Source organism: Salvelinus fontinalis, chromosome 6 (genome assembly GCF_029448725.1).
Source record: "Salvelinus fontinalis isolate EN_2023a chromosome 6, ASM2944872v1, whole genome shotgun sequence".
NCBI classification, from domain to species: domain Eukaryota; kingdom Metazoa; phylum Chordata; class Actinopteri; order Salmoniformes; family Salmonidae; genus Salvelinus; species Salvelinus fontinalis.
The window spans coordinates 73,104,613-73,128,010 of record NC_074670.1 but is presented as its reverse complement, the minus strand read 5'-3'; the positions used below and the strand labels follow the sequence as shown (position 1 = coordinate 73,128,010).

The following is a 23,398-nucleotide window of genomic DNA, read 5'->3' as shown; positions in this document are numbered from 1 at the left end:
GACAACAATGTATTGCATATGATCCATTTGATTTGCTGCTGTTATGTTGTGCAATTGGTCCAAGAATGTAAGTGTGAGTGCTGTGTTGTAAGGGCCCATATGGGCATGGCGGTGGAGGACCCCATTCTGTGTAATGGCTGCACAGAGTGTTATATTACCCCCACGTTGCCCTGGGACATTGACTATAGCCCTGTGGCCAATGATGTTTCTTCCCCTCCTTCGTGTTCTCGTCAGGTTGAACCCAGCCTCATCTACGTAAATGAACTCATGCTGGATCTCCTCTCCATCCATTCGTAAAACTCTCTGAAAAACAGTGTCAGGCAAAATTGTGTAGTTCAGTGTAGATCTAGTATACATATTACAGTACAGTAAAAGATTATGAGACAGTATGCAAGATCACACTGCTAAAGTGAATACATACCTCTGCATAATCATGCCGCAGTCGTTTCACACTTTCGGAATTGCGCTCGAAAGGCACTCGATAAATTTGCTTCATTTGAATATGTTTTTTTTTTAGGATGCGTGCCAGTGTTGATGTTGAGACCTGATGGATATCGTTGAAAATGGCGTGGTTATTGACAATGTTAGCTTGGAGCTGCTTGAGTGTTATAGCATTGTTGGCCAAAACCATGTTTACTATCTCCCTCTCTTGCTGTTCTGTGAACATAGGAGGCCTTCCCCCTTGTCGTCCCTGACCCTCAATCCTATGTAGAAAAAAAACAGTATACAATAGTACAGTAATTTCACAGGAAAAGGTAACAGAAGTTCTGATAGTGCATAGAATACAGTACTGTAAGCAGTTACTGAAACCGTGCAGATGTTTTTGATATGATGATATTTTTACAATACCTATTTTCCAGTCGAAATGTTCTCATCACACTTGCCACTGTATATCGGCTTAGATTTGGCTGTACTCGCAGTCCAGCCTCCCTCAGCGTCAGGCCGTGGTTGACAACGTGGTCAACCAGTGTTGCGCGGATCTCATTTGTCAGATTGGGTCCTCTTTGAGCACCTTCTTGTCTTCCTCTTCCTCCCCTTCCTCCTCCTCCTCGTCCTCCTCCTCGTTCTCCCCTTCCTCGTCGTTCTCCTCGTCCTCCTCGTCCTCCTCGTCCTCCTCGTCCTCCTCGTCCTCCTCGTTCTCCTCGTCCTCCTCGTTCTCCTCGTCCTCCTCGTTCTCCTCGTTCTCCTCGTCCTCCTCGTTCTCCTCGTCCTCCTCCTCGTGCTCCTCGTTCTCCTCGTCTTCCTCCTCCTCCTCCTCCTCGTCTTACTCTTTCTCTGACTTTTTCCATTGTGCTTGAAGACCGATGAACTCACCTGCTGCTTTTTATAGTGCTTAAACACCTGATTGGTGTGTCTACAATTAAGCAAACGAGTGTTTGCACACCTGATGACTGTGTTGAACCAATTGGTTGGACGGTGTGGTAATTTGACAGTCAGTGCTTTGGTATTGCAAGGACGTGACTTCATGATAGATTTTTGTGTGTAATGTATGTTAAGTGTGTTTAGTGTTTTGCAAATCACTGTGTGTAGAGTTTTGCAACAAGTGTGAGGTTGACAATGTGCTTATAGTTGTGCAAATATGGGCTGATGTTTTGCTTCTTGAGTGTAAGGTTTTGCTAATAGTGTACTACTTTTAATTTTAGTGTGTAAGCAATCCAAAAAAAATGTATTTGCAAACTATGGTGGAAAATAAGTATTTGGTCACCTACAAACAAGCAAGATTTCTGGCTCTCACAGACCTGTAACTTCTTCTTTAAGAGGCTCCTCTGTCCTCCACTCGTTACCTGTATTAATGGCACCTGTTTGAACTTGTTATCAGTATAAAAGACACCTGTCCACAACCTCAAACAGTCACACTCCAAACTCCACTATGGCCAAGACCAAAGAGCTGTCAAAGGACACCAGAAACAAAATTGTAGACCTGCACCAGGCTGGGAAGACTGAATCTGCAATAGGTAAGCAGCTTGGTTTGAAGAAATCAACTGTGGGAGCAATTATTAGGAAATGGAAGACATACAAGACCACTGATAATCTCCCTCGATCTGGGGCTCCACGCAAGATCTCACCCCGTGGGGTCAAAATGATCACAAGAACGGTGAGCAAAAATCCCAGAACCACACGGCGGGACCTAGTGAATGACCTGCAGAGAGCTGGGACCAAAGTAACAAAGCCTACCATCAGTAACACACTACGCCGCCAGGGACTCAAATCCTGCAGTGCCAGACGTGTCCCCCTGCTTAAGCCAGTACATGTCCAGGCCCGTCTGAAGTTTGCTAGAGAGCATTTGGATGATCCAGAAGAAGATTGGGAGAATGTCATATGGTCAGATGAAACCAAAATATAACTTTTTGGTAAAAACTCAACTCGTCGTGTTTGGAGGACAAAGAATGCTGAGTTGCATCCAAAGAACACCATACCTACTGTGAAGCATGGGGGTGGAAACATAATGCTTTGGGGCTGTTTTTCTGCAAAGGGGCGAGGACGACTGATCCGTGTAAAGGAAAGAATGAATGGGGCCATGTATCGTGAGATTTTGAGTGAAACCTCCTTCCATCAGCAAGGGCATTGAAGATGAAACGTGGCTGGGTCTTTCAGCATGACAATGATCCCAAACACACCGCCCGGTCAACGAAGGAGTGGCTTCGTAAGAAGCATTTCAAGGTCCTGGAGTGGCCTAGCCAGTCTCCAGATCTCAACCCCATAGAAAATATTTGGAGGGAGTTGAAAGTCCGTGTTGCCCAGCAACAGCCCCAAAACATCACTGCTCTAGAGGAGATCTGCATGGAGGAATGGGCCAAAATACCAGCAACAGTGTGTGAAAACCTAGAGAAGAATACAGAAAACGTTTGACCTCTGTCATTGCCAACAAAGGGTATATAACAAAGTATTGAGATAAACTTTTGTTATTGACCAAATACTTATTTTCCACCATAATTTGCAAATAAATTCATTACAAATCCTACAATGTGATTTTCTGGATTTTTTTTTCTCATTTTGTCTGTCATAGTTGAATGTCATAGTTGAACCTATGATGAAAATTACAGGCCTCTCTCATCTTTTTAAGTGGGAGAACTTGCACAATTGGTGGCTGACTAAATACTTTTTTCCCCCACTGTATACACACACATACACACACACATATATACACATACACACATATACACACACACACACATACATATAGACACACACATACAAACACACATATATACACACACACACACACACACACACACACACACACACACACACACACACACACACACACGAACACACACACACATATATATATATACATACACACACATATACACACACACACACACACACACATACACACACACATACACACACACACACACACACACACACACACACACACACACACACACACACACACACACACACACACACACACACACACACACACACACACACACACACACACACACACACACATATACACACACCACAAACCCAACCAAATCATTGCAAAACAAAGATATAAGACAGAAGACAGGCTATTAGTGTAGTGACACATATTTCCCTCAGATTACACAGACCCACTAAGAATTAGAAAACAAATCCAATTTTGATAAACTGTATACACACACATACACACACATATATACACATACACACATATACACACACACACACACATACATATACACACACACATACAAACACACATATATACACACACACACACACACACACACACACACACACACACACACACACACACACACACACACACACACACACACACACACACACACACACACACACACACACACAGCCCTGTGATGAATACCACCTGTGACTCCAGTAGGCCCAGCGCCGTGACATTGATTTGTTTTCTTTTCTCCCTCATCCCTTTATCCCCTCGTTTTTCATCCCTCGTTAGACTCCCCACTGACACTGAACAGAGCTGTTCTCCCTGTGTCAACATAGCAAGGGGGAGGAACACACACACGCACGCACACACGTACGCACGCACGCACGCACGCACGCACACACACACACCCACACACACACACCAAGCAGATAGAGAATTCAGACTCATCAATGCATAGCTTGTTATTACTGTGGTGTAACTGTTCTTTTCCCTCCCTCCCTCCCTCCCTCCATCCCTCCCTCCCTCCCTCCCTCCCTCCCTCCCTCAGTCTTTGAGGAGCCAGAGGACCCCTCCACCCGTTCATTTTTCTCAGAGATCATCTCTTCCATCTCAGACATCAAGTTTAGTCACAGCGGGCGCTTCTTGATGACACGGGACTACCTGACGGTCAAGGTGTGGGACCTCAACATGGAGACCAGACCGGTCCAGACATACCAGGTAGTGTACGCTGTGTGTGTGTACGCTGTGTGTGTGTACGCTGTGTGTGTGTACGCTGTGTGTGTGTACGCTGTGTGTGTGTTTTGCCATGCGTGTGGCCGTGTGTGGATGCTTGCATGTGTGTGTGTGACTATTGATTGACTTTTGATTACTTCACACCCTAGACATGCTTAATGATGACATGATCATCCCGTGCCTGACTGATGACACAATCACTCTGCGCCTGACAGGATCTGACCTTCCCAGTATGGCTGTCTTTGACCAGATAGTGTAGACCGGGGGTCACCTGTCACTGTGGGTCACTGTGGGGGGTTTACTAACAGTCAGTATCAGTCTTACAGATGAATCCAGGGTTCAATAAGTCTTCCCTGGGGTAATTGGTAGGGAAGTCAGGGGGTATGATTGGGTTGAGTGATGGGGAGGTTGTTTATGTCATTTGATTTGATTTATCTAAACACCTTGCTCTCCAGAAGGGTAGTTTCATCGTTCATATCAGTGACATTGTAACAATAGTGATCTTGTTGTTTGTCCCCAGGTCCATGACTACCTGAGGGGTAAGCTGTGTTCTCTGTACGAGAACGACTGCATCTTCGACAAGTTTGAGTGTGTCTGGAACGGGTCAGACAGGTGAGTGTGATCGTGTGTGTGTGTGTGTGTGTGTGTGTGTGTGTGTGTGTGTGTGTGTGTGTGTGTGCGTGCGTGTGTGTGTGTACAGTATGTGTGTGTGTCAATCTCCTCTTGTCTCTCTCCAGTGTCATAATGACGGGGTCTTATAATAATTTCTTCCGGATGTTTGATCGGAACACCAAGAAAGATGTGACCCTGGAGGCTTCCAGAGAGAACAGCAAACCCCGGGCCATCCTCAAACCACGCAAGGTAATACTGTAACACATATGAAATATGTGCCAAAACTCCTTTCTTTTGGGTTGATGGGATGTCAAAAAAAGATTCTATGTGGTATATTTTGTAAGTCTTTGTATGGTTATTGGATAGAGAGAGTTAGAGGTGAAAGATAGAGTGCTGAAATAGCAGAGGCCGGATTGGAAGCCATGGTATGTGTGCAGACTGCTAGACCACCCTAGGCCATTGATGGATTTGTTTTAATGGATTTGTGTAAGATTAGCAAATGTCCAATGTTAGGATATTTTTTTTTGTGAAACTGAAGAGGAAATACTAACAATCTGTGTGTGCAAGGATGTGCTCATAAAGTCTCCCCTCACCTCACCTCACCTCTCACCTCACCTCTCTCCTCACCTCCTCACCTCACCTCACCTCTCACCTCACCTCTCTCCTCACCTCCTCACCTCACCTCACCTCCTCACCTCACCTCTCTCCTCACCTCACCTCTCTCCTCACCTCCTCACCTCACCTCACCTCACCTCCTCACCTCACCTCCCCTCCTCACCTCCCCTCCTCACCTCACCTCTCTCCTCACCTCCCCTCCTCACCTCACCTCACCTCTCTCCTCACCTCACCTCCTCACCTCACCTCACCTCTCTCCTCACCTCACCTCCTCACCTCACCTCACCTCTCTCCTCACCTCACCTCCTCACCTCACCTCACCTCTCTCCTCACCTCACCTCCTCACCTCACCTCTCTCCTCACCTCACCTCCTCACCTCACCTCACCTCTCTCCTCACCTCCCCTCCTCACCTCACCTCTCTCCTCACCTCACCTCCTCACCTCACCTCACCTCTCTCCTCACCTCCCCTCCTCACCTCACCTCACCTCTCTCCTCACCTCACCTCCTCACCTCACCTCACCTCTCTCCTCACCTCACCTCCTCACCTCACCTCACCTCTCTCCTCACCTCACCTCCTCACCTCACCTCACCTCACCTCCCCTCAACTCACCTCAACTCCCCTCCTCAACTCAACTCCCCTCCCCTCCTCAACTCCCCTCCTCACCTCAACTCCCCTCCCCTCCTCAACTCCCCTCCTCACCTCAACTCCCCTCCCCTCCTCACCTCACCTCACCTCCTCAACTCCTCACCTCCTCAACTCCCCTCCTCAACTCCCCTCCTCAACTCCCCTCCTCAACTCCCCTCCTCAACTCCCCTCCTCAACTCACCTCCCCTCCCCTCCTCACCTCTCCTCCCCTCCCCTCCTCAACTCACCTCCCCTCCCCTCCTCACCTCTCCTCCCCTCCCCTCCTCACCTCACCTCACCTCCTCCCCTCCTCACCTCACCTCACCTCCCCTCCTCAACTCCCCTCCTCAACTCCCCTCCTCAACTCCCCTCCTCAACTCCCCTCCTCAACTCCCCTCCTCAACTCACCTCCCCTCCCCTCCTCACCTCTCCTCCCCTCCCCTCCTCAACTCACCTCCCCTCCTCACCTCTCCTCCCCTCCCATCCTCACCTCACCTCACCTCCTCCCCTCCTCACCTCACCTCACCTCCCCTCCTCAACTCCCCTCCTCAACTCCCCTCCTCAACTCCCCTCCTCAACTCCCCTCCTCAACTCCCCTCCCCTCCCCTCCTCACCTCTCCTCCCCTCCCCTCCTCAACTCACCTCCCCTCCCCTCCTCACCTCTCCTCCCCTCCCCTCCTCAACTCACCTCCACACCCCTCCTCACCTCTCCTCCCCTCTCCTCCCCTCCTCAACTCACCTCCCCTCCCCTCCTCACCTCTCCTCCCCTCCCCTCCTCAACTCACCTCTCCTCCCCTCCCCTCCCCTCCTCAACTCACCTCACCTCTCCTCCCCTCCCCTCCTCAACTCACCTCTCCTCCCCTCCCCTCCTCAACTCACCTCACCTCTCCTCCCCTCCCCTCCTCAACTCACCTCACCTCTCCTCCCCTCCTCACCTCACCTCACCTCTCCTCCCCTCCCCTCCTCACCTCACCTCTCCTCCCCTCCCCTCCTCAACTCACCTCACCTCTCCTCCCCTCCCCTCCTCACCTCACCTCTCCTCCCCTCCCCTCCTCAACTCACCTCTCCTCCCCTCCTCAACTCACCTCTCCTCAACTCACCTCTCCTCCCCTCCCCTCCTCAACTCACCTCTCCTCAACTCACCTCTCCTCCCCTCCCCTCCTCACCTCACCTCTCCTCCCCTCCCCTCCTCACCTCACCTCTCCTCCCCTCCCCTCCTCAACTCACCTCACCTCTCCTCAACTCACCTCACCTCTCCTCAACTCACCTCACCTCACCTCAACTCCCCTCAACTCCCCTCCTCAACTCACCTCACCTCAACTCCCCTCCTCACCTCACCTCACCTCTCCCCTCCTCAACTCCCCTCACCTCCTCTCATCTCACCTCACCTCCTCAACTCACCTCTCCTCCTCTCCCCTCCTCAACTCACCTCTCCTCCCCTCCCCTCCTCACCTCACCTCTCCTCCTCTCCCCTCCTCAACTCACCTCTCCTCCCCTCCCTTCCTCAACTCACCTCTCCTCCCCTCCCCTCCTCAACTCACCTCACCTCAACTCCCCTCCTCAACTCACCTCTCCTCCCCTCCCCTCCTCAACTCACCTCACCTCAACTCACCTCTCCTCCCCTCCCCTCCTCAACTCACCTCTCCTCCCCTCCCCTCCTCAACTCACCTCTCCTCCCCTCCCCTCCTCAACTCACCTCTCCTCCCCTCCCCTCCTCAACTCACCTCACCTCAACTCCCCTCCTCAACTCACCTCTCCTCCCCTCCCCTCCTCAACTCACCTCACCTCAACTCCCCTCCCCTCCTCACCTCATCTCACCTCTCACCTCCTCAACTCACCTCACCTCTCCTCAACTCCCCTCCCCTCCCCTCCTCACCTCACCTCACCTCTCACCTCCTCAACTCACCTCACCTCAACTCCCCTCTCAACTCACCTCACCTCAACTCCCCTCCTCACCTCACCTCACCTCTCCTCACCTCAACTCCCCTCCTCACCTCACCTCACCTCAACTCCCCTCCTCAACTCACCTCACCTCACCTCAACTCCCCTCCTCAACTCACCTCACCTCAACTCCCCTCCCCTCCTCAACTCACCTCACCTCAACTCCCCTCCCCTCCTCACCTCACCTCTCCTCCCCTCCCCTCCTCAACTCACCTCTCCTCCCCTCCCCTCCTCAACTCACCTCACCTCAACTCCCCTCCCCTCCTCAACTCACCTCACCTCAACTCCCCTCCCCTCCTCACCTCTCACCTCCTCAACTCACCTCTCCTCCCCTCCCCTCCTCAACTCACCTCACCTCAACTCCCCTCCTCAACTCACCTCACCTCTCCTCAACTCACCTCACCTCTCCTCAACTCACCTCACCTCACCTCAACTCCCCTCAACTCCCCTCCTCAACTCACCTCACCTCAACTCCCCTCCTCACCTCACCTCACCTCAACTCCCCTCCTCAACTCACCTCACCTCTCCCCTCCTCAACTCCCCTCACCTCCTCTCATCTCACCTCACCTCCTCAACTCACCTCTCCTCCTCTCCCCTCCTCAACTCCCCTCTCCTCCCCTCCCCTCCTCACCTCACCTCTCCTCCTCTCCCCTCCTCAACTCACCTCTCCTCCCCTCCCCTCCTCAACTCACCTCTCCTCCCCTCCCCTCCTCAACTCACCTCACCTCAACTCCCCTCCTCAACTCACCTCTCCTCCCCTCCCCTCCTCAACTCACCTCACCTCAACTCACCTCTCCTCCCCTCCCCTCCTCAACTCACCTCTCCTCCCCTCCCCTCCTCAACTCACCTCTCCTCCCCTCCCCTCCTCAACTCACCTCTCCTCCCCTCCCCTCCTCAACTCACCTCACCTCAACTCCCCTCCTCAACTCACCTCTCCTCCCCTCCCCTCCTCAACTCACCTCACCTCAACTCCCCTCCCCTCCTCACCTCATCTCACCTCTCACCTCCTCAACTCACCTCACCTCTCCTCAACTCCCCTCCCCTCCCCTCCTCACCTCACCTCACCTCTCACCTCCTCAACTCACCTCACCTCAACTCCCCTCTCAACTCACCTCACCTCAACTCCCCTCCTCACCTCACCTCACCTCTCCTCACCTCAACTCCCCTCCTCACCTCACCTCACCTCAACTCCCCTCCTCAACTCACCTCACCTCAACTCCCCTCCTCAACTCACCTCACCTCAACTCCCCTCCCCTCCTCAACTCACCTCACCTCAACTCCCCTCCCCTCCTCACCTCACCTCTCCTCCCCTCCCCTCCTCAACTCACCTCTCCTCCCCTCCCCTCCTCAACTCACCTCACCTCAACTCCCCTCCCCTCCTCAACTCACCTCACCTCAACTCCCCTCCCCTCCTCACCTCTCACCTCCTCACTCACCTCTCCTCCCCTCCCCTCCTCAACTCACCTCACCTCAACTCCCCTCCTCAACTCACCTCACCTCAACTCCCCTCCTCAACTCACCTCACCTCAACTCCCCTCCCCTCCTCAACTCACCTCACCTCAACTCCCCTCCTCAACTCACCTCACCTCAACTCCCCTCCTCAACTCACCTCACCTCAACTCCCCTCCTCAACTCACCCTCACCTCAACTCCCCTCCTCAACTCACCTCACCTCAACTCCCCTCCCCTCCTCAACTCACCTCACCTCAACTCCCCTCCTCAACTCACCTCACCTCAACTCCCCTCCTCAACTCACTGCACCTCAACTCCCCTCCTCAACTCACCTCACCTCAACTCCCCTCCCCTCCTCAACTCACCTCACCTCAACTCCCCTCCTCAACTCACCTCACCTCAACTCCCCTCCTCAACTCACCTCACCTCAACTCCCCTCCTCAACTCACCTCACCTCAACTCCCCTCCTCAACTCACCTCACCTCAACTCCCCTCCCCTCCTCAACTCACCTCACCTCCCCTCCTCAACTCACCTCACCTCAACTCCCCTCCTCAACTCACCTCAACTCCCCTCCTCAACTCACCTCACCTCAACTCCCCTCCTCAACTCACCTCACCTCAACTCCCCTCCCCTCCTCACTCACCTCACCTCAACTCCCCTCCTCAACTCACCTCACCTCAACTCCCCTCCCCTCCTCAACTCACCTCACCTCAACTCCCCTCCTCAACTCACCTCACCTCAACTCCCCTCCCCTCCTCAACTCCCCTCCCCTCCTCAACTCACCTCACCTCAACTCCCCTCCTCAACTCACCTCACCTCAACTCCCCTCCCCTCCTCAACTCACCTCACCTCCCCTCCCCTCCTCAACTCACCTCACCTCAACTCCCCTCCTCAACTCACCTCACCTCAACTCCCCTCCCCTCCTCAACTCACCTCACCTCAACTCCCCTCCTCAACTCACCTCACCTCAACTCCCCTCCTCAACTCACCTCACCTCAACTCCCCTCCTCAACTCACCTCTCCCCTCCTCAACTCACCTCACCTCAACTCCCCTCCTCAACTCACCTCACCTCAACTCCCCTCCTCACCTCACCTCACCTCTCCCCTCCTCAACTCACCTCACCTCTCCTCACCTCCTCTCATCTCACCTCTCCTCTCCTCAACTCACCTCACCTCAACTCCCCTCCTCAACTCACCTCACCTCACCTCAACTCACCTCTCCTCCCCTCCCCTCCTCAACTCACCTCTCCTCCCCTCCCCTCCTCAACTCACCTCACCTCAACTCCCCTCCTCAACTCACCTCTCCCCTCCTCAACTCACCTCTCCTCAACTCCTCCCCTCCCCTCCTCAACTCACCTCACCTCCCCTCCCCTCCTCAACTCACCTCACCTCAACTCCCCTCCTCAACTCACCTCTCCCCTCCTCAACTCACCTCTCCTCAACTCCTCCCCTCCCCTCCTCAACTCACCTCACCTCCCCTCCCCTCCTCAACTCACCTCACCTCAACTCCCCTCCTCAACTCACCACACCTCAACTCCTCTCATCTCACCTCTCCCCTCCTCAACTCACCTCACCTCAACTCCTCTCATCTCACCTCTCCCCTCCTCAACTCACCTCACCTCAACTCCTCTCATCTCACCTCTCCCCTCCTCAACTCACCTCACCTCAACTCCTCTCATCTCACCTCTCCCCTCCTCAACTCACCTCACCTCAACTCCCCTCCTCAACTCACCTCACCTCAACTCCTCTCATCTCACCTCTCCCCTCCTCAACTCACCTCACCTCAACTCCCCTCCTCACCTCACCTCTCCTCACCTCACCTCAACTCACCTCTCCTCACCTCACCTCACCTCACCTCAACTCACCTCTCCTCACCTCACCTCACCTCAACTCACCTCTCCTCACCTCACCTCAACTCACCTCTCCCCTCCTCAACTCACCTCACCTCAACTCCTCTCATCTCACCTCTCCCCTCCTCAACTCACCTCACCTCAACTCCCCTCCTCACCTCACCTCTCCTCACCTCACCTCAACTCACCTCTCCTCACCTCACCTCACCTCAACTCACCTCTCCTCACCTCCTCTCACCTCACCTCTCCTCCCCTCCCCTCCTCAACTCACCTCACCTCAACTCCCCTCCTCACCTCACCTCACCTCTCCTCTCCTCAACTCACCTCACCTCAACTCCTCTCACCTCACCTCTCCTCCCCTCCCCTCCTCACCTCACCTCACCTCTCCTCAACTCACCTCTCCTCACCTCCTCTCACCTCACCTCTCCTCCCCTCCCCTCCTCAACTCACCTCACCTCAACTCCCCTCCTCACCTCTCCTCTCCTCCCCTCCTCAACTCACCTCTCCTCAACTCCCCTCCTCACCTCCTCTCACCTCACCTCTCCTCCCCTCCCCTCCTCAACTCACCTCACCTCAACTCCCCTCCTCACCTCACCTCACCTCTCCTCTCCTCAACTCACCTCACCTCACCTCTCCTCCCCTCCCCTCCTCAACTCACCTCACCTCAACTCCCCTCCTCACCTCACCTCAACTCACCTCACCTCCCCTCCCCTCATCACCTCACCTCTCCTCCCCTCCCCTCCTCAACTCACCTCACCTCAACTCCCCTCCTCACCTCACCTCACCTCTCCTCAACTCACCTCACCTCAACTCCCCTCCTCAACTCACCTCACCTCAACTCCCCTCCTCACCTCACCTCTCCCCTCCTCAACTCACCTCACCTCAACTCCCCTCCTCACCTCACCTCTCCCCTCCTCAACTCACCTCACCTCAACTCCCCTCCTCACCTCACCTCTCCCCTCCTCAACTCACCTCACCTCAACTCCCCTCCTCACCTCACCTCTCCTCAACTCACCTCACCTCAACTCCCCTCCTCACCTCACCTCACCTCTCCTCAACTCACCTCACCTCAACTCCCCTCCTCACCTCACCTCACCTCTCCTCAACTCACCTCTCCTCCCCTCCCCTCCTCAACTCACCTCACCTCAACTCCCCTCCTCACCTCACCTCACCTCAACTCACCTCTCCTCACCTCCTCTCATCTCACCTCTCCCCTCCTCAACTCACCTCACCTCAACTCCCCTCCTCACCTCACCTCACCTCACCTCAACTCACCTCACCTCTCCTCCTCAACTCACCTCACCTCAACTCACCTCACCTCTCCTCCCCTCCCCTCCTCACCTCACCTCAACTCACCTCACCTCTCCTCCCCTCCCCTCCTCAACTCACCTCTCCTCACCTCCTCTCATCTCACCTCTCCTCACCTCCTCTCATCTCACCTCTCCCCTCCTCAACTCACCTCACCTCAACTCCCCTCCCCTCCTCAACTCACCTCACCTCAACTCCCCTTCTCACCTCACCTCACCTCACCTCAACTCACCTCACCTCTCCTCCCCTCCCCTCCTCAACTCACCTCACCTCTCCTCACCTCCTCACCTCACCTCACCTCTCCTCAACTCACCTCTCCTCACCTCCTCTCATCTCACCTCTCCTCACCTCCTCTCATCTCACCTCTCCCCTCCTCAACTCACCTCACCTCTCCTCACCTCCTCTCATCTCACCTCTCCTCACCTCCTCTCATCTCACCTCTCCCCTCCTCAACTCACCTCACCTCTCCTCACCTCCTCTCATCTCACTTCTCCTCACCTCCTCTCCCCTCCTCAACTCACCTCACCTCAACTCCCCTCCTCAACTCACCTCACCTCAACTCCCCTCCTCACCTCACCTCTCCCCTCCTCAACTCACCTCACCTCAACTCAACTCACCTCTCCTCACCTCCTCTCATCTCACCTCTCCTCTCCTCAACTCACCTCACCTCTCCTCACCTCAACTCCCCTCCTCACCTCACCTCTCCCCTCCTCAACTCACCTCACCTCTCCTCACCTCCTCTCATCTCACCTCTCCCCTCCTCAACTCACCTCACCTCTCCTCACCTCCTCTCATCTCACCTCTCCCCTCCTCAACTCACCTCACCTCTCCTCACCTCCTCTCATCTCACCTCTCCTCTCCTCTCCTCAACCATCCTTACCTCTCCTCACCTCCTCTTCTCACCTCCTCTCCTCTCTTCCTCTCTAGGTGTGTGTGGGTGGGAAGCGTCGTAAAGACGAGGTGACTGTTGACAGTCTGGACTTCAGTAAGAAGATCCTCCACTCCGCCTGGCACCCACAGGAAAACATCATCGCCGTGGCAGCCAGTAACAACCTCTACATCTTCCAGGACAAGGTCACCTAGGCAGAAGAGGAAAAGGATGGAGTGGAGATAGAGAGACATGAGGAGAGGAGAGGAATAGAGGGGAGATAGAGAGACAAGAGGAGAGGAATGGAGCGGAGATAGAGAGACATGAGGAGAAGAATGGAGGGGAGATAGAGAGACAAGAGGAGAGGAATGGAGGGGAGATAGAGAGACATGAGGAGAAGAATGGAGGGGAGATAGAGAGACAAGAGGAGAGGAATGGAGCGGAGATAGAGAGACAAGAGGAGAGGAATGGAGGGGAGATAGAGAGACAAGAGGAGAGGAATGGAGGGGAGATAGAGAGACAAGAGGAGAGGAATGGAGCGGAGATAGAGAGACATGAGGAGAAGAATGGAGGGGAGATAGAGAGACAAGAGGAGAGGAATGGAGCGGAGATAGAGAGACAAGAGGAGAGGAATGGAGGGGAGATAGAGAGACAAGAGGAGAGGAATGGAGGGGAGATAGAGAGACAAGAGGAGAGGAATGGAGGGGAGATAGAGAGACAAGAGGAGAGGAATGGAGGGGAGATAGAGAGACAAGAGGAGAGGAATGGAGGGGAGATAGAGAGACAAGAGGAGAGGAATGGAGGGGAGATAGAGAGACAAGAGGAGAGGAATGGAGGGGAGATAGAGAGACAAGAGGAGAGGAATGGAGGGGAGATAGAGAGACAAGAGGAGAGGAATGGAGAGGAGATAGAGAGACAAGAGGAGAGGAATGGAGGGGAGATAGAGAGACAAGAGGAGAGGAATGGAGGGGAGATAGAGAGACATGAGGAGAGGAATGGAGGAAACGAGAGAGAAAGAGAGATGGAAGTTTGTTTACCTCTTCACTAAGCGTTCCTCCTCCTCTCCTCTTGCCTGCCTTGTTGCTGTAAGTCAGATATGGCTGGAGGGGATGCTGGAATTCCCGGAATAGGAATTTCTAGAACACACTTGAGAATTCCCGCTCCGAATGTGGCAGTGTGCAGCCTGGATAAAGTTAAAGATGAAGACAGATGGTTCTTCTAGTCCTGAGTGGAATGAAGCTAGCCGTCTGCTCTGGCCTGTACAAGCCTCTCCGTGGCCTTCAGTTAACTGTTTTATTTATTCATTTGGATGACACGTGAAGGATCGCTGGAGCGTTGTGATGCAACCAGAGTAAGACTGGACTTGACTTGACTGGAGTCACACATGAACTGAGATGAACTGAGACATAGCAGAACACGCTATCTGACCAGGTGCCATTTTGTTTCGGTTACAAGATGTGAGAGGACACTTTTTCGAGAACACAGACATTTATGGAGGCTAAAAAAGTATGTCCAAAACTCTTTCCTCCTGTCCTCTCCAGCCATCAGGCCAGATCTTTCCCGTCCCATCTGGAGGTTTAGACAGGTTTAGACAGGATGCCACTGGACATGGACATGACTGTTACACTACTAACTGAACCTTCATTATAGCACTGAAGGGGGTCTGTCTCACAGTATCCTCACTTGCATAACACTGACCGTAAACCAATGTCTTAGATAGTATGCTGTGGATATTGGGACAAATACAGTCTAATAGTATGGATGTTTCAGCCTGTCTCTGGCATGAGACTGTCTTTAATAATGTGAATGATGTGATTAGGCCTCTTTGAGGCCAGATCGATGTTTTTATTTTATTTAATTATGTCGTTTTTTCTGTGAGTTTATTTTTCTTGTCAATGATTCTGTTTTTGAAGCTGTGGTGCCTTATTTTTTCTTATGCAGGGTTGATGTGGGGTGGGGGAGGGTGGGGAGGATGAGGAGGATGGGGAGGATGGGGAGGATGAGGAGGATGAGGAGGGTTGGGAGGATGAGGAGGGTGGGGAGGATGAGGAGGATGGGGAGGATGAGGAGGGTTGGGAGGATGAGGAGGGTTGGGAGGATGAGGAGGATGGGGAGGATGAGGAGGGTTGGGAGGATGAGTAGGATGGGGAGGATGAGGAAGGTTGGGAGGATGAGGAGGGTTGGGAGGATGGGGAGGATGAGGAGGATGGGGAGGATGAGGAGGGTTGGGAGGATGGGGAGGATGGGGAGGATGAGGAGGATGAGGAGGGTTGGGAGGATGAGGAGGGTTGGGAGGATGGGGAGGATGAGGAGGACGGGGAGGATGAGGAGGGTTGAGAGGATGAGGAGGATGGAGAGGATGAGGAGAATGAGGAGGGTTGGGAGGATGAGGAGGGTTGGGAGGATGAGGAGGATGAGGAGGGTTGGGAGGATGGGGAGGATGAGGAGGATGAGGAGGGTGGGGAGGATGAGGAGGATGGGGAGAGTGGGGAGGATGAGGGGGGGGGATGGGGAGGAGGGGGAGGATGATGAGGAGGGGGGAGGATGGGAAGGATGAGGAGGGTGGGGAGGATGAGGAGGATGGTGAAAACAATAGAAGTGTGAATGTTTTTTACCCAAAAATATTAACATAGGGGAAAAAAGCTAAGCAAATTTAAGTTCCCAGTTAGAAGTACTTGAATTCATCGTGTTTACTTTATAACTTTATTTTAGCAACCGACTGCACATTTATAATTTATGGGATGTTTATGCATGTCCCTGTTTTGACCACTCCGCAGTAGTCTTACCATGCAGTGTATTAATATGACCAGCTAAAAGACAAGACACCAACAATTATAATCGCAGCACCCCCACCACCAAACTACTTCCCGCAGCTATGGTCATATTATAACACAGTAAAAGACAGCCGCTTCTGTGTCTCATAACCAGGGCCTAGAGTTTTCCCTAATCAGGCCACACCATGAGAAACACCTCTGGGCCCTACTCCGGATATATCCATAGATATACAGACATGGCTGTGTTTGCCTCTTCTGTAACCAGGGGTAGGATGAAGTTGCCCCTAAATGCTGATTTTAGGTCAGTTGTGTGTTTTTCCCTCTAAGGGAAGGTTAGAATTGGGGAAGGGGAAGCTGATCCTAGATCTGTGCCAACAGACTACTTCTAGCTGCAGTGTCCAACCAGAGAGGATGGTATCATGTCTTCAAGCCGAACACCCAGTGATGAGGGCTCAATGATATCAGGGACTTTTAGCTATCTGTTCATCCCAAATGGCACCCTATTCCTTTTATAGTGCACTACTTTTGACCAAGGCCCATAGGACTATGGTCAAACGCAGTGCACATTACAGGAAATGGGGTGCCATTTGTGAGGATTCCTTTACAAAGTAATGTCTTCTAAACATATTCAGTTTTGAAACAAACGGTTTGTATGGCTCAGAATGTAATGAAATGCAAGTCATTTACCATGCAGTCCTCACGCTTACTGGAATTCTTTTGAATAAAAAAGTTTGTGCAAGTTTAAGCATTTTCTGTTTTTTTTTTGTAGTTGTAATAGATCAGTAAACAAATGTATGGGTGTATTTTCCATTGTGTTCACTGTTCATAGACCTGTTCAGTATAGAAGTAGTGGTAGTGGTGTTTGAAAGATGAAGAGCGCCCTCATCTGGACAAAAGACAAGCCAAGATTTTATGCAACGCATAACAACGTCTGGTCTTCCTCGTGTGACGTTCTCCTATTTTATAATGTAAATAATAATCATTATGATAAACATACATTTAGATTAAGTTATATTTTTGTTGTTGCAAAGAAAGCACATTAAACTAATTTAGGGGACACAAATCTTTATTTTCAGGCTATTCCCAAAAGAGAAATGATGATTCTGAGTTTAAGGCATTTTGAAGAAATAATAACGTGTTCACACATTTTGACGAAATATTATATAAACTATAGTCTTAGACATAGTAAAGGCCTATACGTGGATATTACCTGTTGGGTATATTATTCACACTGGCCCTTGGTCTTCTAGTCCGAGGCAAAACAGAGATGATTAATTCATAGCGTCAAACTCGCCTGCTGTCTCTCCAAATGAGAAAGTCGTGTTTAATTTGATGCACTGGGGACTAAGTCCCTACGTCGTGCAGCGCAGCGCCTGTTGACTACAGTTGGAAAAGGTACAGCGTTCTAATTGGCCCGGCGAGTTTCGCGCAGTTTAGTCAGCTGGGGATGGCAACTGTCAATCAAACTGCAGCCTTTATAACTGCGGATAAACCCATGAGGAGACAAACAGACAGGACAGGAGTGTCTGGAAGCAATTCGATTTTTGATAAGCAGATTAGGCTACAGTCAGGAGTTGAGTTTTAGATCGAGATTGATCCATTCACTTGTTCGTTGTCTAATCTTTTAAAATCTTTTTCTCTCAATACTTTTTTTCAAGTAGTCAGTCTTTTTTTATGAGTCAATTTTTCCAGCAGTTTTCATTTCCATCAGTGTAGCCTTCTTGTATTAAGTCGGTTTTCAATATACTGTTCTCTACACAAAAAGACAATTCTAAGTGCTTCTCTCTCCACCGCCTGTTTCTTCTGAGATGGATAAACTGCCAGGGGTGAACGTATCCACTGCTAATAGTTCGACTGTGGACCGACTTGGTCCTTCGTTCATAGAGCGTGGTTCCTACGAGCACCTGGATCCAGGCGAGCTGCATGTCCTTGTGCCTGTCATTCTGGGGGTGATCTGTGTTCTGGGGCTGGCCGGTACTCTCACATCTATGGGTATCCTGATCTCCAACGCCCACCGTGGGAAACTCTCCCTCATCAACGCTCTCATCCTCAACCTGATGTTTGCCGACGGCCTTGTCCTGGCGTTCGCCCTCCCGTTCCGTGCCGCCGCCTTCTCCAAACCCACCTGGACGCTTGGCTGGGCGGTGTGCAAGACCTGTGATTGGTTCCTGCAGAGCTGCATGGTTGCAAAGAGTTTTACAGTAGCGGTGATGGCTAAGGCTTGTTACCGTTACGTCTCTAACCCGACTAAACAGGTCAGCATCAGTCTACGCTCCATCCTATTGGTGATGTGGTTCCTCTGGCTGTCTGCCTGCTCCGCTCCCATCCCTGCATGGCTGTTCTCCTCACTGCAGAGAGAGACCCGAGGGCTGGTGTGTGTGCAGGTGGTTCCCCCCGAGGCGCAGGACTTCATGTCGGTCTACGTCAAGGCGTACCCCCTCGGTGTGTTCTGCGCCCCTTTGAGTTTTGCCCTGCTGTATTTCTGGTGGGCGTATGGGCGCTGCCAGCGGCGCTGTAGTAAGACCCAGAACCTCCGAACGCAGATCCGATCCAGGAAGCTCACGCTGATGTTGTTCAGTCTGACGGTAGCCATGGCGATGCTGTGGCTGCCGCAGTGGGTGGTCTGGGTGTGGGAGCGGCACGCCGCAGAGCGAGAGGCACAGGGACCGAGAGAGGAAGAACCCTTTGTCGTCTTCACTCCCCCTCTCCTCTTCTCCATCTCCGCCCTGCTCCTCACCTTCTCTCTCTCCCTGGTGAACCCCGTCATCGTCCTCTCTCTGTCGGAGGAGTTCACAGAGGGGTACAGGGGTCTGTGGAGGCGCCTTACTCTTCGTAAACACACCCCGTCCAACCCAAACCCTAAACCCGGGCCCCACGCACCCACCGCCCCCCAGTCCCCTTGCCCACGACCGGAGACCTCAGGCCAGCTGCAGGGAGGAGACGGAAGCCTAGGCCCCATCCCTAGCCAGGAGACTAGAGTTGATCCCCAGCCCCAGGTGGAGCAGGGAGGGGTGGAGGAGGTGGATGCGGAGGGAGAGAGCCCCCGGGATGGGATTGTGCTGCTGGATGTGGAGCAGTTCTGGCATGAGAGAGAGACAGGCTCGATGACAGAGGAGAATGATCCCATACCCTGGGAGCACCAGGAGGGAGCACCAGCCGAGGGGAGGAAGTGAAGAGAGGAAGTGAGGGAAGGAAGCAAGGAGAGGATACACACACTGACAAACAGGACGGGTTCTAAAAGGCAACTCAGTATTCAGCTACATCTGTCCTTGTTCACCCCTGAGCTTTGTGTATCTGTCTATCTTGTGTGGTTTTTGTGATCAAATTGTGTTACCCACCACCACCAGTGATTTTTAAGCAAAAGGTTGTTTGAGAGTTGTTGGACACTGCCTAAACGATGCCTGATACACTCTTTAGCATCGAGACCAGCCAGTAAGCCTCCCCTTTCTCTTCTTCTCAGCTAGCTCCACAGCGTTCAAACAACCTTCAAACAACACACACAGTGACTATATCAGCAGCTGTAACGGACTGACATTTCATTATACCTCACTGGACTGAAGATCGGTCAACACAGGAGACAACCCAGGAGTCAACGCTGGAGTCAACACAGGAGACAATGGTTGGTATTCATTCAACTGTGTTTATGATATTGCTTGATGGGATACATTGGTTATTGTTGTCATAGTGACTATTGTAAAAAATAATACTTTGTTATATTTCACTGTAGATGTGTTTATATATATATATATATATATATATATATATATATATATATATATATATATATATATATATATATAAATACAGTAACAGTTAAAAATTTGGACACACCTACTCATTCAAGGGTTTTTCTTTATTTTTACTATTTTCTACATTGTACAATAATAGTGAAGACATCAAAATTACAAAATAACATATATGGAATCATGTAGTAACACAAAAAGTGTTAAACAAATCAAAACAGATTTTAGATTCTTCAAAGTATCCACCCTTTACCTTGATGACTGCTTTGCACACTCTTTGCATTCTCTCAACCAGATTCATGGCGAAGGCTTTTCCGACAGTCTTGAAAGAGTTATATATATATATACACCTATATATATAAATACAGTAACAGTTAAAAATTTGGACACACCTACTCATTCAAGGGTTTTTCTTTATTTTTACTATTTTCTACATTGTACAATAATAGTGAAGACATCAAAATTACAAAATAACATATATGGAATCATGTAGTAACACAAAAAGTGTTAAACAAATCAAAACAGATTTTAGATTCTTCAAAGTATCCACCCTTTACCTTGATGACTGCTTTGCACACTCTTTGCATTCTCTCAACCAGATTCATGGCGAAGGCTTTTCCGACAGTCTTGAAAGAGTTCACACAAATGCTGAGCACTTGTTGGCTGCTTTTCCTTCACTCTGCGGTCCAACTCCTCCCAAATCATCTCATTTGGGTTGAGGTCGGGTGATTGTGGAGGCCAGGTCAAATAGCCCTTACGTTGTGTAAGGTGGTGTATTTTGGGTAATTGTCCTGTTGAAAAACGAATGATAGTCCCACTAAACGCAGACCAGATGGGATGGCATATCGCAGCAGAATGCTGTGGTAGCCTGCTGGTTAAGTGTGCTTTGAATCCAAAATAAATCACCAACAGTGTTACCAGGAAAGCATCCCCATACTGTCACACCTCCTCCTTCATAGTTCACGATGGGAACCACACATGCTGAGATCATCCGTTCACCTACTCTGTGTCTCACAAAGACACGCGGTTGGAACCAAAAATCGCACATTTGGACTCATTAGACCAAAGGGCAGATTTCCACTGGTCAAATGTCCATTGCTCGTGTTTCTTGGCCCAAGCAAGTCTCTTCTTCTTATTGGTGTCCTTTAGTAGTGGTTTCTTTGCAGCAATTCGACCATGAAGGCCTGATTCACACAGTCTCCTCTGAACAGTTGATGTTGAGATGTGTCTGTTACTTGAACTCTGTGAAACATTTATTTGGGCTGCAATCTGAGGTGCAGTTAACTCTAATGAATTTATCCCATGCAGCAGAGGTATCTCTGGGTCTTCCTTTCCTGTGGCAGTCCTCATGAGAGCCAGTTTCATCATAGTGCTTGATGGTTTTTTGCGACTGCACTTGAAGAAACTTTCAAAGTTCTTGAAATTTCCCAGATTTACTGATCTCATGTCTCAAAGTAATGATGGACTGTCGTTTCTCTTTGCTTATTTGAGCTGTGCCATAATATGGACTTGGTCTTTTACCAAATAGGGTTTACTTCTGTATACCACCCCTACCTTGTCACAACACAACTGATTGGCTCAAACACATTAAGAAGGAAAGAAATTCCACAAATTAACTTATAACAAAGCCCCCCATGCTATTTGAAATGCATTCCAGGCGACTACCTCATGAAGCTGGTTGAGAGAATGCCAAGAGTGTGCAAAGCTTTCATCAAGGCAAAGGGTGGCTATTTGAAGAATCTCAAATCTAAGATATATTTTGATTTGTTAACACCTTTTTGATTACTACATGATTCCATATGTGTTATTTCATAGATTTGATGTCTTCACTACTATTCTACAATGTAGAAAATAGTAAAAATAAAGAAAAACCCTGGAATGAGTAGGTGTGTCCAAACTTTTGACTGGTACTGTATATATATATAAAAAATCCTCATCAATCTACACACAATACCCCATAATGACAAAGCGAAAAAACAAGGTTTTAGACATTTTTGCAAATGTATTAAAAATAAAAGATTGATCATCTTTGAAATGTTTCTACATCTTGATTGGTTATATCTTGATTACCAAAACATGTCTGCAGCATTGAAGGTGTTCAGGAAAAGATGAATGCAGCAAATTACAGAGATCCTTGATGAAGCTCAGGACCTGAGCCTGGGGCGAAGGTTCACCTTCCAACAGGACAATGACCCTAAGCACACAGCCAAGACAATACAGGAGTAGCTTCAGTCTCTGAATATCCTTGAATGGCCCAGCCAGAGCCCGGACATGAACCTGATCAAACATCTCTTGAGAGACCTGAAAATAGCTGTGCAGTGATGCTCCCTATCCAACCTGACAGAGCTTGAGAGGATCTGCAGAGAAGAATGGGAGAAACTCCCCAAATACAAGTGTGCCAAGCTTGTAGCGTCATACCCAAGAAGACTCAAGGCTGTAATCACTGCCAAAGGTGCTTCAGCAAAGTACTGAGTAAAGGGTCTTAATACTTATGTAAATGTGATGTTTCAGTTTTTTTTTATACATTTGCAAACATTTCTAAAAACCTATTTTATTTTAAGTATTGTGTGTAGATTGATGAGGGGAAAAAACTATTTAATCAATTTTAGAATAAGGCTGTAACGTAACAAAATGTGGAAAAAGTCTAGGGGTCTGAATACTTTCCGAATGCACTGTATATATATATATATATATAGGAGGTATTCTACTTATCCTTGAAGTAATGACCAACAGTAATGGCCTTTGTAAATACCACAAAGAGTTACAAAATAAACTCTACATAAGCCTGAAATGATTTGATGCAGCAACAACAAAGAAAAATAAATAGACTTTAGGAACCAGTAAGTGCATTTACATACGCTATTGAACAGTATTTGATGTTACTGTTACAGGTATCAGTGTTTTCCTATTTGAAGTGGTTTTGTAATGATATGTGCTTGTAAAAAAGGTTGTTTACATTAAAGTGATATATAATATTGATCCTGTGCTTCATTTATGTAACATTTACATGTTTTGTCCTATTAAATTAGTTGGACCAAGGATGTAAGAGTGTGACCATCAAAAACACCACGACATCAGTGCAGGCAGTACTCTTCAGAATGACCTTAACAATAACCACTGGTCAGTGGATGATGTTGCTAGGATATGGAGGTATGGACATGGGAAAATGGAGTGGATGGGAGGGTCAGCAACCCTGGGACAGAACACAGCTGGCTACAGAACTAATGACCACACACGCGCACGCACGCACGCACG

General features: G+C 50.2%; 2 protein-coding genes across 3 annotated transcripts in view; both read left to right on the top strand.

Moving 5' to 3' along the window:
- Positions 1-14,055, top strand: part of LOC129858691 (serine/threonine-protein phosphatase 2A 55 kDa regulatory subunit B beta isoform-like) — a 99,607-nt gene extending 85,552 nt beyond the window's left edge. The window contains exons 7-10 of one of the 2 annotated variants that reach the window (XM_055928018.1): positions 4,170-4,339; positions 4,875-4,966; positions 5,092-5,215; positions 13,686-14,055. In XM_055928018.1, the coding sequence (XP_055783993.1) occupies positions 4,170-4,339; positions 4,875-4,966; positions 5,092-5,215; positions 13,686-13,841 (542 nt within the window). In that variant the 3' untranslated portion in view covers positions 13,842-14,055. The remainder of the gene's footprint in view (positions 1-4,169; positions 4,340-4,874; positions 4,967-5,091; positions 5,216-13,685) is intronic. The other variant, XM_055928019.1, reaches the window with a different exon arrangement.
- Positions 14,056-17,864: 3,809 nt separating this feature from the next.
- Positions 17,865-23,122, top strand: LOC129858690 (G-protein coupled receptor 151-like). The gene is made up of 2 exons (XM_055928017.1): positions 17,865-20,019; positions 22,230-23,122. Exon 1 carries the CDS (start codon positions 18,209-18,211, stop codon positions 19,571-19,573), a length of 1,365 nt encoding a protein of 454 aa, XP_055783992.1. The 5' UTR covers positions 17,865-18,208; the 3' UTR covers positions 19,574-20,019; positions 22,230-23,122.
- The last annotated feature ends 276 nt before the right edge of the window (positions 23,123-23,398 follow it).

Excerpts from the sequence above, each read along its gene's own strand:
- LOC129858690 (XM_055928017.1), top strand. The coding sequence starts at position 18,209 with ATGGATAAACTGCCAGGGGTGAACGTATCCACTGCTAATAGTTCGACT.